The 14,645-nt window shown below is 43.6% G+C and overlaps 1 protein-coding gene across 3 annotated transcripts in view; it reads left to right on the top strand.

Moving 5' to 3' along the window:
- REXO1 (RNA exonuclease 1 homolog) overlaps positions 1 to 14,645 on the top strand; it is a 313,808-nt gene that overhangs the window by 221,075 nt on the left and 78,088 nt on the right. For 2 of the 3 annotated variants that reach the window (XM_073595259.1, XM_073595251.1), the window contains exons 9-12: positions 6,824 to 6,961; positions 7,171 to 7,284; positions 7,625 to 7,698; positions 11,400 to 11,507. In XM_073595259.1, coding sequence (XP_073451360.1) covers positions 6,824 to 6,961; positions 7,171 to 7,284; positions 7,625 to 7,698; positions 11,400 to 11,507 — 434 coding nt within the window. Of the gene's footprint in view, positions 1 to 6,823; positions 6,962 to 7,170; positions 7,330 to 7,624; positions 7,699 to 11,399; positions 11,508 to 14,645 lie in introns of those variants that run through there. The other variant, XR_012235589.1, reaches the window with a different exon arrangement.

Genomic DNA, 14,645 nt, shown 5'->3' with positions numbered 1-14,645 from the left:
TGCATGTAAGGCTCTGATCCTCTATTGGAAAAAAAACATTGTACTGGAAAGGGCTTGTGAATAAGGTGATTCCATTCTATAAAGCAACGTATCTGAGCAGGGGATGCCCAAAAAAATTTTACAAAGTTGAAAGATCTGCTTGGATAGCCTAATTTCCGTAGCCTAATGGCTATGAGGATCGTACTACTGGGGTGGAGGTCTGGGTGGTATTGGATATGGGTGCATATAGACATGTAATTTGTGTCCCAATACTGGTATTATTTAGGAACGGATTGCTGCTTAAACAATTGTATGTAGGTGGGGTTGATGGCCTTATTGCCTCGAGAACTGCAAAACCACTATATTTTAGTTTATGATATGTTGGAATCACTGCCCTCTTTTTAGGGGACGTGCTCACCAGTACCCCATGAAAATAGAATTCTACAAGAAATTTGGGGTTTGCAGGTTGTTGACTCAGCTATTTCCTTTTTGAATGGCAGCAGCTCTGCAGCCTGAATTGACTGCTGTAGGACTGTCCCAAGCCGTTAGTGATTGTAAGGTCTTGTTTTTCTTTTCTCTATAAAAATAACAAACATGTTATACTTGCCTGCTCTGTTGCAGTGGAATTGCTCAGGGCAACCCAGATCCTCCTCTTCTCGGGTCCTTCTTCTGTGTTCCTGGCCCCTCCCTCCTGTTGAGTGACCCCACAGCAAGTAGTTTGTTGTGGGGGCACCCGAGCCGAGTCGCAGCTCCCTGTGTCCATTCAGACATGGTGCTTTGGCCCGGCCCCACCCCCTCTCTCTCCTGATTGGCTGGCTGACTGACTTTGACAGCAGCGGGAGCCAGTGGCGCCGCTTCTGTCTTTTAGCCAATCAGGGGGGAGAGGTCTCGGATGGCCGATACACTTGTGAACATCACTGGACAGAGATGGGACTCCGGTAACTATTAGGGGGGCTGAGGTGGGCTTCTGCACACAGAAGGATTTTTATCTTGATGCATAAAATGCAATAATATAACAAACCCTCTGACTTTACAACTCCTTTAAAGTCCAGGCAGTGCAGATATTTCGTTCCAAAGAATCTGATCCAGAAGAACCTGCCATTTAGCAGCTACAGCATTATTTTCAAAGAACCCTGAGCTTCTCGGTAGATGCCTTGGAAGATTCCATAAGGCAGCTTTTACGTGTAGGCATTATGTCTGTTTACATAAAAAAGAATCCTATGGCTTAAGTATTGGTTAGCGGAAAGTCTGTACAAGAACTACATTGAGAGGCATCCCTTGATGCATTGAGAGCAGGTGAAGGTGACTGTAGGGAAGAGTACTCTTAGTTACAGATCAGAAGCCAGTAATGCCTTCAGAGTCCAAGAGGAGTTATTTTTGTTCCCTGCTTTCCCTCTTCACACTTTATGCGCTCAAGAGTGCTTTTAGATCCATGAAAGAGCGATTTTCTCTGCAAGCCATGGAAAAACTACTGTCCCAAGGGGTCTTTGCACCTGTGTTGCTAGAGGAGAGGTCTTAGGGCTTTTCCTCCAACCGGTTTCACAGTTCCCAAGCCAAACAGATGTCAGGCCTACCCTAGACCCTCGAGGGCTTCAACCAGTTAGTGAAAATTAAATTCAGGATGGAGTCTTCCCGGTCTGTGATTGCTTCACATGATCAGTGGAAATTCCTGGTGTCAGTTGACACTTTACAGTTTTCTCCCTCACTGATGATTTCTGCACTTTGCAATAGAGGATTTGCAATACCAGTTTGTGATGTTACCTTTTGGCCCGTCCACGGCCTCCAGGGTGTTACCAAGGCTTCTGTTCTGGGGTTGTTAATAGGATACCTCAATGAATTGCTCCTTCGAGAGCAATAAAATTGAAACCTGACGCACAACATCCAGATTTGACATACAAGTCCTTAAGAGGTTTTGGCTGGAAACGAAACCATATGAAGTTCCTCGGTCCAAACACTTTGAAGCGGTAGGCTTAACGCTAAACAATTTATTCACTTATTTTGTTAACTTATTTTGATTTATAATTCCTGTATAAGCGGTTGAATATTTAAAAGCAAACCAGCAGGACCATATTTTCTTCACCAATTCTGATTTATTCTTGAAAGAGTATGTGAGATCTTCCATGTAGTATGTGTGATCTACTTCCAATAGCCAATGGCGTAAGGAAGGTATGGTTGTTTGTTTCCAGCAGCATGGAATGAGAGCTTTTGCCGCATTGAGCAAATGTGGTGTTATTGATTTTTTTATATGCTCCTGCTGGTGAGCTCGTACAATGAAGTAATACAACCCATGGATCGTTAGGAATTTCAAAACCTTGAATCTCTTTTGCCCAGTAAAGGATGGTTAGCCAATATGGGCGAATAAGTGGGCAATACCACCAAATGTGTGCGTGCGTGGCTTGCTCACCACATCCCCGCTAACAGAATGGTGATGTCTGAGGGAATGTCTTGTGTAGTATCACTGGGGTATAGTGCCATCTTGTTAGTAATTTGTAATTTACCTCTGCCGTTTTTGGAGGCCATTGATGAGGGGTGGGAAATTAATAGGATGGTGGATTTCTGTTCTTCTGATAACTTTTTATGGAGGTCTTTTTCCCAGTTAGTTAGAAAGGTAGGATTTCCTGTGGTATGTAAAGATTGTAAAGCCTGATAAAAATAAGAAATAGGTTTATCGACTGGTTTATCTTCAAAAAAGGCAAGTTCTATAGGTGTTGGGTCTGATGAGGTCCGGATAGGTTTCGGAAGAGAGCGAATAAAAGCTGTCAGTTGGCGGTATTTCCAGCAATCCAGTGGTGTAGCTGTTGAGCCGGGCAACAGTATAGACATGGGCACAGTGCCAGATTGGTTAGTAACTTGATGAATAAGAGGCATGGGACCTAGATTCCACGCGTGAGCTCTGGGATCTATTTTTCCAGGTGGAAAATAATTGCGTCCAGTCAATGGCATGAGAGGGGAATTATATTGCCATTTGTGTATCTTACACAATGAGTCCCACATCATAAGGGTCGAGTGCGTAAGTGGAGAAGTAGTTGGTGATAAGGTTCTGTATTTCTTAGGAATCCAAATTTGGGTAAAAAGATCAGATCCACTGAGTGTCAGTTCAGGGTTGACCCATAATTTAGAATCTTTGATACTTCCAATCAGAGATTCTACCCATTATTATAGCTAAGAAATATTGTTTAATGTTTGGTAGAGCCAGGCCTCCCTGTCTTTTATATCTGACAAGGAGGCTCCTTGCCAATCTGGGACGTTTTCTGTTCCACACGTATTTGACGATCAATGATTTAATCACCTTAAAGAAACCTACAGGAATACCATATGGTACCATCTGAAACAGGAATAACAGCCTGGGTAATATATTCATCTTCACAACACTGATTCTCCCCAACCAAGAGTGTGCCATTTGTGACCATTTTTGTAAATCTGATCTAATTGTGTTGAGAAGAGGTAAAAAATTAGTGCGAAATAGGGGCGTTAGTTTGGGAGTGAGGTATATGCCTAAATATTTCAGTTTGCTTGTTTGCCAGCTAAAAGGGAAAGACGTTTTAAGTTGGGCTACAATCTTTCCAGGTACAGAGATGTTTAGTATTTCCGATTTGGACATGTTGATTTTGAAATTAGAAATGACACTAAATTCTGAAAGTGCTGACATGAGGCTGGGGAGGGAGATTAGCGGTTGTTGTATATAAAACAGTATATCGTCTGCATAAGCAGCGTATTTGTGTTTGGAGTTGCCTACGGTGATTCCATGGATGCAGGGGTTATGTCTAACCGTCGAGAGAAAAGTTTCTAAGGATAGGGCAAATAGAATAGGCGAGAGTGGGCAGCCTTGGCGGGTGCCATTAAAAAGTGTGAAAGGGTTGCTTAAGGTGCCATTTATACGTATTTTGGCCGTAGGGAAATTATATAAAGAGGATATGTGAGAAAGGAGAGAGGGACCAATACCCAGGTGAGATAGCGTTGCCATGAGGTACCCCCCAGTCCACCCTATCAAACGCCTTTTCTGCGTCTGTCGAAAGCAAGAGGGTGGGCTGAAGGGATCTTCCCGTGTATGCCAATAATGATAGGGTGCGGAGGGCATTATCACGTGCCTCTCTACCGGGTATGAATCCCGTTTGGTCTGCAGAGACCCATTGTGGAATTAGGGGAAGGAGTCTATTTGCAATGACCTTGGCGTAAAGCTTAACATCTATGTTCAACAGGGAAATGGGACTATAACTCCTGCAACTACTGGGATCTTTCCCTGGTTTGGGTATCACAGTAATATGTGCATGCAAAGTTTCGGGTCGGAGGGTCTCTCCCGTAGAGTTCGCATTTGCATAAGAAGCCAGATGAGGCAGTAATATATCTGCAAAAGCTCTGTAGTATGAAACCATCCGGTCCAGGTGCTTTACCAGTGGCCATGGCCTTCAATGCAATGCGTAGCTCCGAGGTAGTGAATTCCCCCTCTAGTGCGTTTAAGGTGTCCAGTGTGAGTTTGGGTAAGTTGGCTTGCGATAAGTAATCATGGATTAGGGTCATCCTAGTATTTTGGTCCGCCACCGAGTTTTGGACATGGTATAGGTGTTGATAAAATGCTTGGAATTCTTTGGCTATATCTGATGTTTCATAAGCTAGGTTGTCCGACGGGGTTTTGATTTTTTTCTATGAAAGAGGCGTTTTTTTTCTGTTGCAGAGAGCGCGCTAGTAGTCTACCTGGTTTGTTGCCCCACTCATGAAAATGCTGTGCTATTATACGGGAGTGTAGCTTGTGTTCTGAATGAAATAGTGCCTTCAGTTCCCCTTTCTTCAGTGTTAAGTTATGAAGAACTGCCTGTGACTGACTAGCTTTCTGTTGCTGTTCCAGAGCACTGATATCTCGAATTAGCTCAATTTGTTGGTGTGCGCTTTCTCTCTTCTTCCTAGACCCCAATTTAATAAGTTTACCCCGTATGTGGGCCTTGTGAGCCTCCCAGAGTACCCCTGGTGAAATGTCCAAATGTGTGTTTTCCCGAAAATATAGCGTCAATTCTTCACTCAGCATTTTTTTTATCAATTTCATCACTAATGAGGTTTTCATTGAGCTTCCAATTTGTAGTCCTATGGGGCATAGAAGTAATTCGTGATTGGAGCTTAATCGGGGCGTGATCCGATATGGGTGACGTTTCTATTTCCGCGTTCACATTAAGTGAAAGGTGGTGGTGGTCTATAAAAAAAAAAGTCAATCCTAGAGTAGGTGTGGTGTACTTGGGAGAAATGAGTATAATCCTTCACTCACGTATGCATTATCCTCCAGACATCCATTAACTGGGGTTTCTCAAGCTTTATCGGGTCAAGGATGAGGTTCTGGGCCATTCACCATTAAGCTTCTGTTCAAATTTGTAAAGCTACTGTCTGATCTTTCCTTCACATGTAAATGAAGTTCTACCAGGTTGATGTTTTCTTCCTTTACAGACGCCAGGCTTTGAAGACGGGTCAAGTTTCCACTTTTCTGTTTGGGGATTGGGGCTTGTTAGACTTGTTGCTGTGATGCCCTCCCTTCCATTTCATTGCTTTGGAGCATCCCATGTAAACTTCTCTGTTTCCTGTGATGTACGATTAAGACATTAGGTTTACCTGTAAAAATCTCTTTTTTCGTACATTCAGGACATAGGATACCTTAACCACTTATGGCCTACCCGCACACATATACTGCAGCAGGGCGGCCCTTAAGCAAAAAATCATATATCTGTACGTGATTTTTTTTCTTCAGGGTCTGGGGCGCACACACGACCCTATGTCTGCTGGGACCCAATGATCATTCCCGAGGCATATAGAACAGCAGTCTGCCAATGTAAACAAGGCTGATCGCCATTTTGTGACAGGAGAAGACAGAGATCTTGTGCTTCTGCTAAGCAGGAACATGGATCTCTGTCATCTTATAGTTAAAGCACACCCCTCACAGTTAGAAAGCACCCCTAAGGGACACATTTAATCTTTTAATTGCCCCTGATGTTAACCCTTTCCTGCCAGTGTCATTAGTACGACTGTGCTTTTATTTATTTTTTTAATTTAATTTTTTTGATCACTGTATTAGTGTAACTTGTCCCGAAAAAGGTGTCACTTGGTGTCCGATTTGTCTGCCGTAATGTCGCAGTCCCACTATAAGTCACTAATTGCCGCCATTACTATAAAATAAAATAAAAATAATACAAATTCCATAAAAATATCCCATAGTTTGTAGATGCTATAACTTTTGCGCAAGGGCAGTGGGAACGAAAGGTGTACACTAAGGGGGTTATTTACTAAAGGCAAATCCACTTTACACTACAAGTGCCAAGTGCACTTGAAATGTGCACTTGGAAATGCAGTCGCTGTAGATCCGAGGGGGACATACAAGGAAGATAAAAAACAGCATTTTAGCTTGCACATGACTGGATAATAAAATCAGCACAGCTTCCCCCTTTTCAGACCAACCCCTAAGATTTACAGCGACTGCACTTCCAAGTGCACTTTCAGTGCAATTTCAAGTGCACTTGTAGTGCAAAGTAGATTTGCCTTTCATAAATAACCCCCTTAATAAGATTTCTTCTCTCTGCCTGATGTGCTTCTAGTACCGGAAAGTGAGGGGAAATCCCTCCAGAGTGGCCAAACATAACATTAAATAACCTGGCAAAGGTTCTAAACTTTTGTAATGCCATCTACAGCTAAAGTATTTGTCAGATGTTCCCCTTGAAGCACTGAAATTTTGTGTAGCCCAATATAAACGAAAATTACTGGTTTTGATCATGATTTTTTTTTTTTGCATACAACTGTTTGATTACATATTGCAGGTCAAGTAATTTAAACAAACAATATTTTATCTTTGTATTTCCTTATCTGTACATAGACGTAACACTCTACAAATCAATGAAGAATTATATCCTGACCCCTGAGCAGCTGAATGAACATGGCTATCCCTTGGCGCACCCTGAGAAACCTGGGAAAGCTGTTGTTTTTACAACAGAGGAAAAGAAAAGCCCAGCTGGTGAGTAATTGTGGCTTTTGTTCTGGACAGCCATATGGGATAGATTTGTTCTCTTACATTACAGGTGAAGAAATAAGAGCAATGTTTCATATACAGAAACTATTTTCCTGCACTACATTTTCTAAAATGAGTTTGGCAAAAATTCCAGCTTTTGTTGCCATAATTGCATAGTGTATTTTAGTACTTTAACTTTCTTTTATTTCTGACAGCCTCCTGCCGGATATGCTGCCGTTGTGGGGTAGAGTATATGGTGACGCAAAGTGGATGCTCCATACGCCAAGAGGAGTGTGTTCATCACTGGGGTCGTCTCAGAAGGCAGAGAGGTGCCGTCTGAATCATGAAGGGGCAGAGTGATCTGCAAACAGTGTGTGAGAATAATGGGTTCTGAAAATGCATTAATATAAGATTGTGTGTGTGTGTGTGAGCAGAATTATAAAAACTTGTTTTACAATGAAGAATGATGTATGGAATCAACATAAGAAGATATAAGGGTTATATTTATGTCTAGAAATTCCCAGATTGTTGTGATGTTTGGAAAGTTGTCTGCATGATATTGCTATAGTGAATGAAAACTATTACTATTAGGAAGTCTGTGTGTATGTACAGTATATATCTATATATTGAATAATATGTGTGTTTATATAAAATTTCATTTTTCTGTAGTACCTGGAGGTTGGGAAACTCAGTATAGTTGCTGCTCTAGTGGAGTTGGATCACCTGGATGCCAAGTAGCCAAGGTTAGAGTACTTTAAATTTTATTACGTGAAGCAGGAATATCAATTCTTTTTATTTATTCAATGTATTTTTTTGTCTTCATGTAAAATGGGAATATTCATAAGCTTGGTTTTGCTGTTTGGTTATTGCTTTAAAAGTTTTATAAAGTAAAGCTGGCCATACACTAATAGAAATTTAGCCAGTCCAGCATGGACTGGAAAATTTTTGATCTGTGCATGGGCAACATCTGCTGAAAGGACTTGAGTGCCGCTGTCAGAATACAATGTCCATGCAAGGGAGGAGGTGAATCCCTTTGTATGGTTAGAGGAATGCTATTTTTTTTTCTTCCAAGTTAAGCCCGTAGATTATTGTTAACTACAAAATACGTCTCTTGTTCCTTGCAAATTACTCTAACATTGTTTTACATGTTGTAAGGCATTTATACTATGGGTATATCCTGCTTATCGGATCACTTTATCATCTATGGGCAAAAACTAAAACCTATCCATTTAAAATTATCTCTGGGTCTTACTGCCTTCTTATTTCTCTCACTCACTTATAAACCATCATTTTTTTGTTTTTTATTTTTTTTTTTTGTTTTGCATTTTTAAAATCATGTAATTTGATATTTCTTTATATTCATATTTGTATTTTGATTTCTCATCCTGCTATGTTATATGCCAGTTCTTCCATTTTTTTTTTTTGGTTGCCATTGGGGAATACTGCAATGAAAAAAAAATGCGTAACAACTTTATTCAATTAACATACATATTTGGGAATGGAAAGTGTAACACAGACACCACTAGCAACAGCCTAACCCGCGGTGAAAAATGTCTGGTCAAAACCTTGTTTTCCCCATGAGATCCTCCTGGGGGGGCTGTCTGGTGCTACCTTCGGAAATCAGTTTGACGGAACAATAATATAATTTATTTACCTAGCAACATTTATTTTATTTGATGCATTCACTACAAGCAGCATTGTTTGCATTAGAAAATCATCACAAATGCTTCTATGTAGGTATGTTTATACGTGCTCAAACTGCACATTTAATTAGTTGTAATAAGTGGATTATGGCTAATCAAAAGTACATGCAAAAGTCGAGTTTTGAGTGCTAAGACTTTACAAACTTGCATGCCATAAAGATGTTAAAATATGATAACTTTCTTTGAAGACTTGACCTGGCCTAGAGTGAATTTGGTGGTTTCTGGTGAACTGGCTGAAGTTTGGTCTGTGGGTGGCCCTGTTGGTACCCACGTGCTTGACATCCTTCGATTTAAAAAAAAAAAAAAAAAAAAGGCCAGGTGGAAAATTGTAAGTCCAAACAGATGCAGGCACTGTTTGGGTATTCTGACAGCCAGCAAGATCCACAAAGGAAGATATAGTCTATCTCCACCATTTAGCTTAGATGGAAGAAGAAAAATCTGCACGTATGGCCAGTCTAGGTTTTCAAGGACCATGTTAAAATACAAACATTCGGTTTATCTGTGTGAAACAGTGGGCATTCAAGCAAGCCAGAGTTTGATTATACCAACTGTTTTCTTTGTATCTCTGTGACAAAAATAGTCTCTTAAGATTCTATTTTTTTTTTTTTTTTACTTGGAAAAAAACATCTTTATTGATATAAAACACATTTTACAAGTCAATCGGGTACATATAGCCACAGAAGGTCCGATACATATTTTGACTTTGAAATTAAATATGCAGGAATATTACAGGGCATGCATACACATATATTCACATATGCCGTAAGTTATGTGGCAGTTCAGTCCAACTTATAAATATACCGTGTTTTTGGTGTAGGGGAACGCTGCACTGGGCTTGGAACCATTATACACAGGTCTCCTCGTCCTCCAACCATCTTTCCCAAATCTTTGAATATTTTTGCGCAGATCCCCTGTGTGTGTAGATCAGTTTCTTAAATGGCAGTGTGTCATTAACTGCTTTTTTTCCACAACTGTAATGTGGGGGGCATATTCTGCATCCATCTCTGCGCTATTACTTTGCTAAGAATAATGTTTCAAAAATGAAAATTGTGTGGTATTTGTCCACCTCGACATCTGGCAATAGCCCCAAAATACTTAACTTAGGGTCCAGCACCACAGGGGATCCCATGTTATCACGGAGGAACGGACAACCTGCATCCAATAAATCTGAACATGTGTGCAGCTCCATATATGACGGTAAAACGAGCCTGGGTCAGCTCTGCACAGGCGACACGTTGGGTCCGGCGAGTGTTGGAACTTTGCCAATCTCACCGGCGTCAGATAGGGTTTGTGTACTATATACAGTTGTGTTAGTCTATCAGACAGCTTGGGGGACACCGTCTTGGTTCCCTCTAAAATCTCGGTCCAGTCAGTGTCATCTATAAGTCCTATGTCCTGTTCCCATACCGTTTTGGCCTTGTGTGAAATAGCAGCTGCGCCTCGTCTAATTGTGTAATATAGGTGTGATATAAGTTTGGCGGGGTCATCTCCCATAACTATACTCAGCACAGGGGGGGCTCCATCCCTACATCCAAGTCCGGCAGCTGGGCTCTAAGTGCATGGCGAAGCTGCAGGTATTAATGCTAGTTGGTGTGGAAGGGAGAACTCCTCCTTGAGGGTCTGAAACTGCTTGAGCCCGGAGGTGGACAAGACCTGATTGCGATACAATATTCCATGTATAGCCCAAACTATCGAGTTTGGAACTCTTTCCAGTTCCGGCATATGACTGTTAAGCCACAGTGGGGTGTGGGAGTGAAATTTCCCCACATTCTGCTTCTTTAGAGATATTTCCCATACCTTTTGATGATGTAGCAACATGCCCGTGTTGTACCGCGCAGAGGGACCTTGTTTTTTTTCCCCCTAAGTATAGCCTGAATGGGTGTATACGCCGGGTGTCCCGGTTTGTCACAAACCAAAGATCTATAGCGTTGCATTTCCGACGTGTGGAAGTGATACATGTGGGAAAGCTGCAAGGCTAAATAATAGTCCATATCTGTGGGGTTTTTAAGGGTTTCCCAAGCTAGCTTGTGTCTACTATTACCCCAGACAAACGAATTTAGGATAGCTTCCATCTGCTTAAAGATTTTTAGGGGAATATATAGGGGGGCGTGCCATATCAGATAAAGAATGTTGGGCAGTATGATCATTTTAATTAAATTTACGCGCCCCATCACCCCTAATGGCAACCTGGACCATGTCTGCGTTTTACCTTTTAATAAGTTAAACAAAGGGGTTATATTCAGGAGTGTATAGTCTACCAGGTCCCTGGTTACCTCCACCCCAAAGTATTTAATCTTGGATACTCTAGCGAGAGGTAGCGGCGGAGTTGTGAAAGGGGGAGGGGACACATCGATTGGAAGAATCTGAGACTTGTCCCAATGTATGCCCAAGCCAGAGTATCCCCCCATTTGTTCAATAAGTCTTAACGCTGCTTGGAGTGATGGTCCCTGGTCTGCTAAGTATAGTATGGTGTCATCAGCATACATTCCTATTTTATCGACCGTAGGACCCCGGCGCAGACCTTGAATATCGGGGTGTGCTCTGATGGCGATGGCCAGTGGCTCCGCTGCCAGCGCATACAGTAAGGGAGAGAGGGGACACCCCTGGCGAGTACCCCTCTCAAGTGGGAACTGCTCAGAAAGCCATCTTTAAGATTCTCTTTTTATTGTTATCTGTATTAATTGCCTGTGATTTTGTGGCTTCAGGTAATGCATGATTATGTATTCTGATTTTTTCCTCAGCAACATGTGCATGATGGTCGTAAGGAAAATCTGGATGGATTTGTGAAGACCTTTGACAAGTTGAATGAGTCTGAGAGTCCTGGAGTATATGCTTTGGATTGTGAAATGGTGAGTGCTTTAATGCTCATGTTGTCACTCCGTGACTCAAACTGTTTATAAATACAGCGTGTATGTGTGCATTATATTAATTTGTGTGTGTGTGTATATACAGGGCCAGATTAGGTGACCCGTCAGAATTGGTAATGGAAGTGATGTTCTGTTGCCACCATCTTGCTACACCCCGCACTCCTCCACAGTAAGGATACACTGAGAAGGGGGCAAGCGGACATCTTGTTACACCCACCGGAGTTTTGTACTTCAGTTTATTTTAACAGGAAACTTGGCATATATGGTGAAATACAGTATTTGGAAATCATCAACCATCGGACTGTTTACATGTTGAATTCTAAAAGCAGCGCTGTTCTGTCAGATTAGCAAAGCTGTGAGAGACCTGCTGGTTTGCCGCTGCAACATCTAAACAGTCCGTCGGATTTCTAAATACTGTATTTCACCTTATAAGCTCCGTTTACTGTTAAAAATAACTGTGAAATGCAAAACTCCGGTGGGTGTAACAAGAGGTCCGCTTGCCCCCTTCTCGGTGTATCGTTACTGTGGAGGAGTGCGGGATGTAGCAATATGGCAGCGACGGAACGTCGCTTCCATTACCAATTCTGTTGGATAGCCATATCTGACGGAACACCGGCCCTACCATGGGACCTGGTGGGTCTGTGAAACCCAGGTGGCCGTTTAAGAGGGACAGCGATAGGGGTGGATTGCCCGAGGACCCGAGGCTCCCTCCCTGCAGCGTGCACTAGGGTGACACCCGCCAGAGGGGGGACACCTGTGAGCAGCGGAGCACTGCTAACACTGCACCCGTACACAGCCCTGCGTTTCACTGGCTGTGTCCCTCAGTGGAGCGGACCTAAGCCGCCTCTCCCTCCTCTGTTTACATCTACACAGGAAGAGTGAGTCCGTGGAGGGACACACCACTGTGTATGTGCCGTGCTGTTATCAGGTCTGTACACTGTTTTGTAATGTAGATGAATGTGTGCGGGGGGGGCGCTATGGGAGGGAAGAGGGGGGGTCTGCAATGAGGGGGGTTCTATACTGATGGAGGGGGGTCTGCACTGAGGGGGTGTCTTTATTGATGGAGGGGGATCTGTACTGAGGGGGGAGGTCTATACTGATGGAGGGGGGTCTTTACTGAGGGGGGCGGTCTATACTGATGGAGGGGGGTCTGTACTGTGGGGGTCTATAGTGAGGAAGGGGGGTCTGTACTTATTGGGGGGTCTGTACTTATTGGGGGGGTCTATACTGAGGGAGGAGGGTCTGTACTGAGGGGGGACTATAGTTGGTGGAGGGGGGTGACACCAACCCTAGTGACGCCGCTGTCCACAATGCCACTAGCACTAAGGCAGCCAGCTGTAGTAGTCCACAGGGAGCAGGGGAGGCAATGGAACTGGGAGCGCCGCTGACTCAGACCCCGCCCCGATGTATGGTTGGGAGAAAGCCGAGGGTGCAAGGATTCGGAGTGGAAACGGCAGCACTGAGATCCCTGGAGCACTGATTGTATGTGGAACGAGCTGGCTAGCAGGTAGGTCCTTCGGCTTCTCCTCAATGCAATGCCTGTGTGGATTGTCTGTTGGGCTGAAGGGCATTGATGGGCTGCACTGGTGGGCACTGATAGGCTGCACTGATGGTGGGCACTGATAGGCTGCACTGATGGTGGGCACTGATAGGCTGCACTGATGGTGGGCACTGATAGGCTGCACTGATGGTGGGCACTGATAGGCTGCACTGATGGTGGGCACTGATGGGGCTGCACTGGTGGGCACTGATGGGCTGCACTGGTGGGCACTGATGGGCTGCACTGGTGGGCAATAATAGGCTGCACTGGTGGGCAATAATAGGCTGCACTGGTGGGCAGTAATAGGCTGCAGTGATGTGCACTGATGAGGTGGCACTGATAAGCTGCACTGATGTGCACTGATGAGGTGGCACTGATAGGCTGCACTGATGGAAACCTATGGGCACTGATAGGCGGCCCTGGTGGGATGGCACAGATGGAAACTGATGGGCAACGATAGGCTGCACTAATGAGGTGGCACCGATAGGCTGCACTGGTGGACACTGATAGGCTGCACTAATGGAAACCTATAGGCACTGATAGGCTGCACTGGTGGGCACTCATTGGCGGCATTGGTAAGAAGTGATAGGGGGCACTGGTGGGCACTGATGAGGTGGCACTGATAGACGGCACTGGTGGGCACAGATGAGTTGGCACTGGAAACTTATGGGCACTGCTAGGCTGCACTGGTGGGCACTGATGGAAACTTATGGGCACTGATAGGCTGCACTGTTGGGCACTGATAGACTGCACTGGTGGGTACCAATGAGGTGGCACTGATGGACACTGATAGGCTGCACTAGTGGGCACTGATGGGCCACCTCATCAGTGCCCACCAGTGCACTGATGGGCACTGATAGGCTGCACAGATGAGGGGGGCATTGATGGAAACTGATAGGCTGCACTGGTGGGCACTAATGAGTATATAAATAATGGATGTGAGGGGGCCACTGTGTGGAACTGTATCGAACGCTTTTGCAAAATCCAAGTATACCATGTCCACAGCCACCCCTCTGTCCAAGGTTTTACTTACCTCTTCATAAAAAGAAATCAGGTTTGTCTGACAACTTCTGTCTTTCATGAATCCATGTTGCTTTTTTCCAGCAAGAACTCGCCTATGTGGTCTTTTATTAAACGCTCCAGTATCTTCCCGACTATAGAAGTTAAACTAACAGGTCTATAGTTACTTGGTAAAGACTTTGATCCTTTTTAAATATAGGCACCACATTCGCCCTGCGCCAGTCCAGTGGTACTATTCCCGTCATTAATGAGTCCCTAAAAATTAGATACAATGACTTTGAAATTACAGAGCTCAATTCTTTTAGGATCTGTGAGTGGATGCCATCAGGTCCAGGTGCTTTATCCACCTTTATTCTGTCTAAATATTTCTGGACCATATAACTTTTGAGCCATTGTGGATCATTCGGGGCTGTGTCAATACCACCCCCATTATGGACATGAGCTCCCCCATGCTCTTTTGTATACACAGAGCTGAAGAAAGTATTTAATAAATTCATGCTCAGACCTGACCTTTTTACTATTAATATATTTGAAGAATTTTTGGGGGTTTGTCCTACTAT

The sequence above is a fragment of the Aquarana catesbeiana genome, linkage group LG01 (genome assembly GCF_042186555.1).
Source record: "Aquarana catesbeiana isolate 2022-GZ linkage group LG01, ASM4218655v1, whole genome shotgun sequence".
Classification (NCBI taxonomy): domain Eukaryota; kingdom Metazoa; phylum Chordata; class Amphibia; order Anura; family Ranidae; genus Aquarana; species Aquarana catesbeiana.
This window is presented reverse-complemented; position numbering and strand designations above follow the sequence as displayed.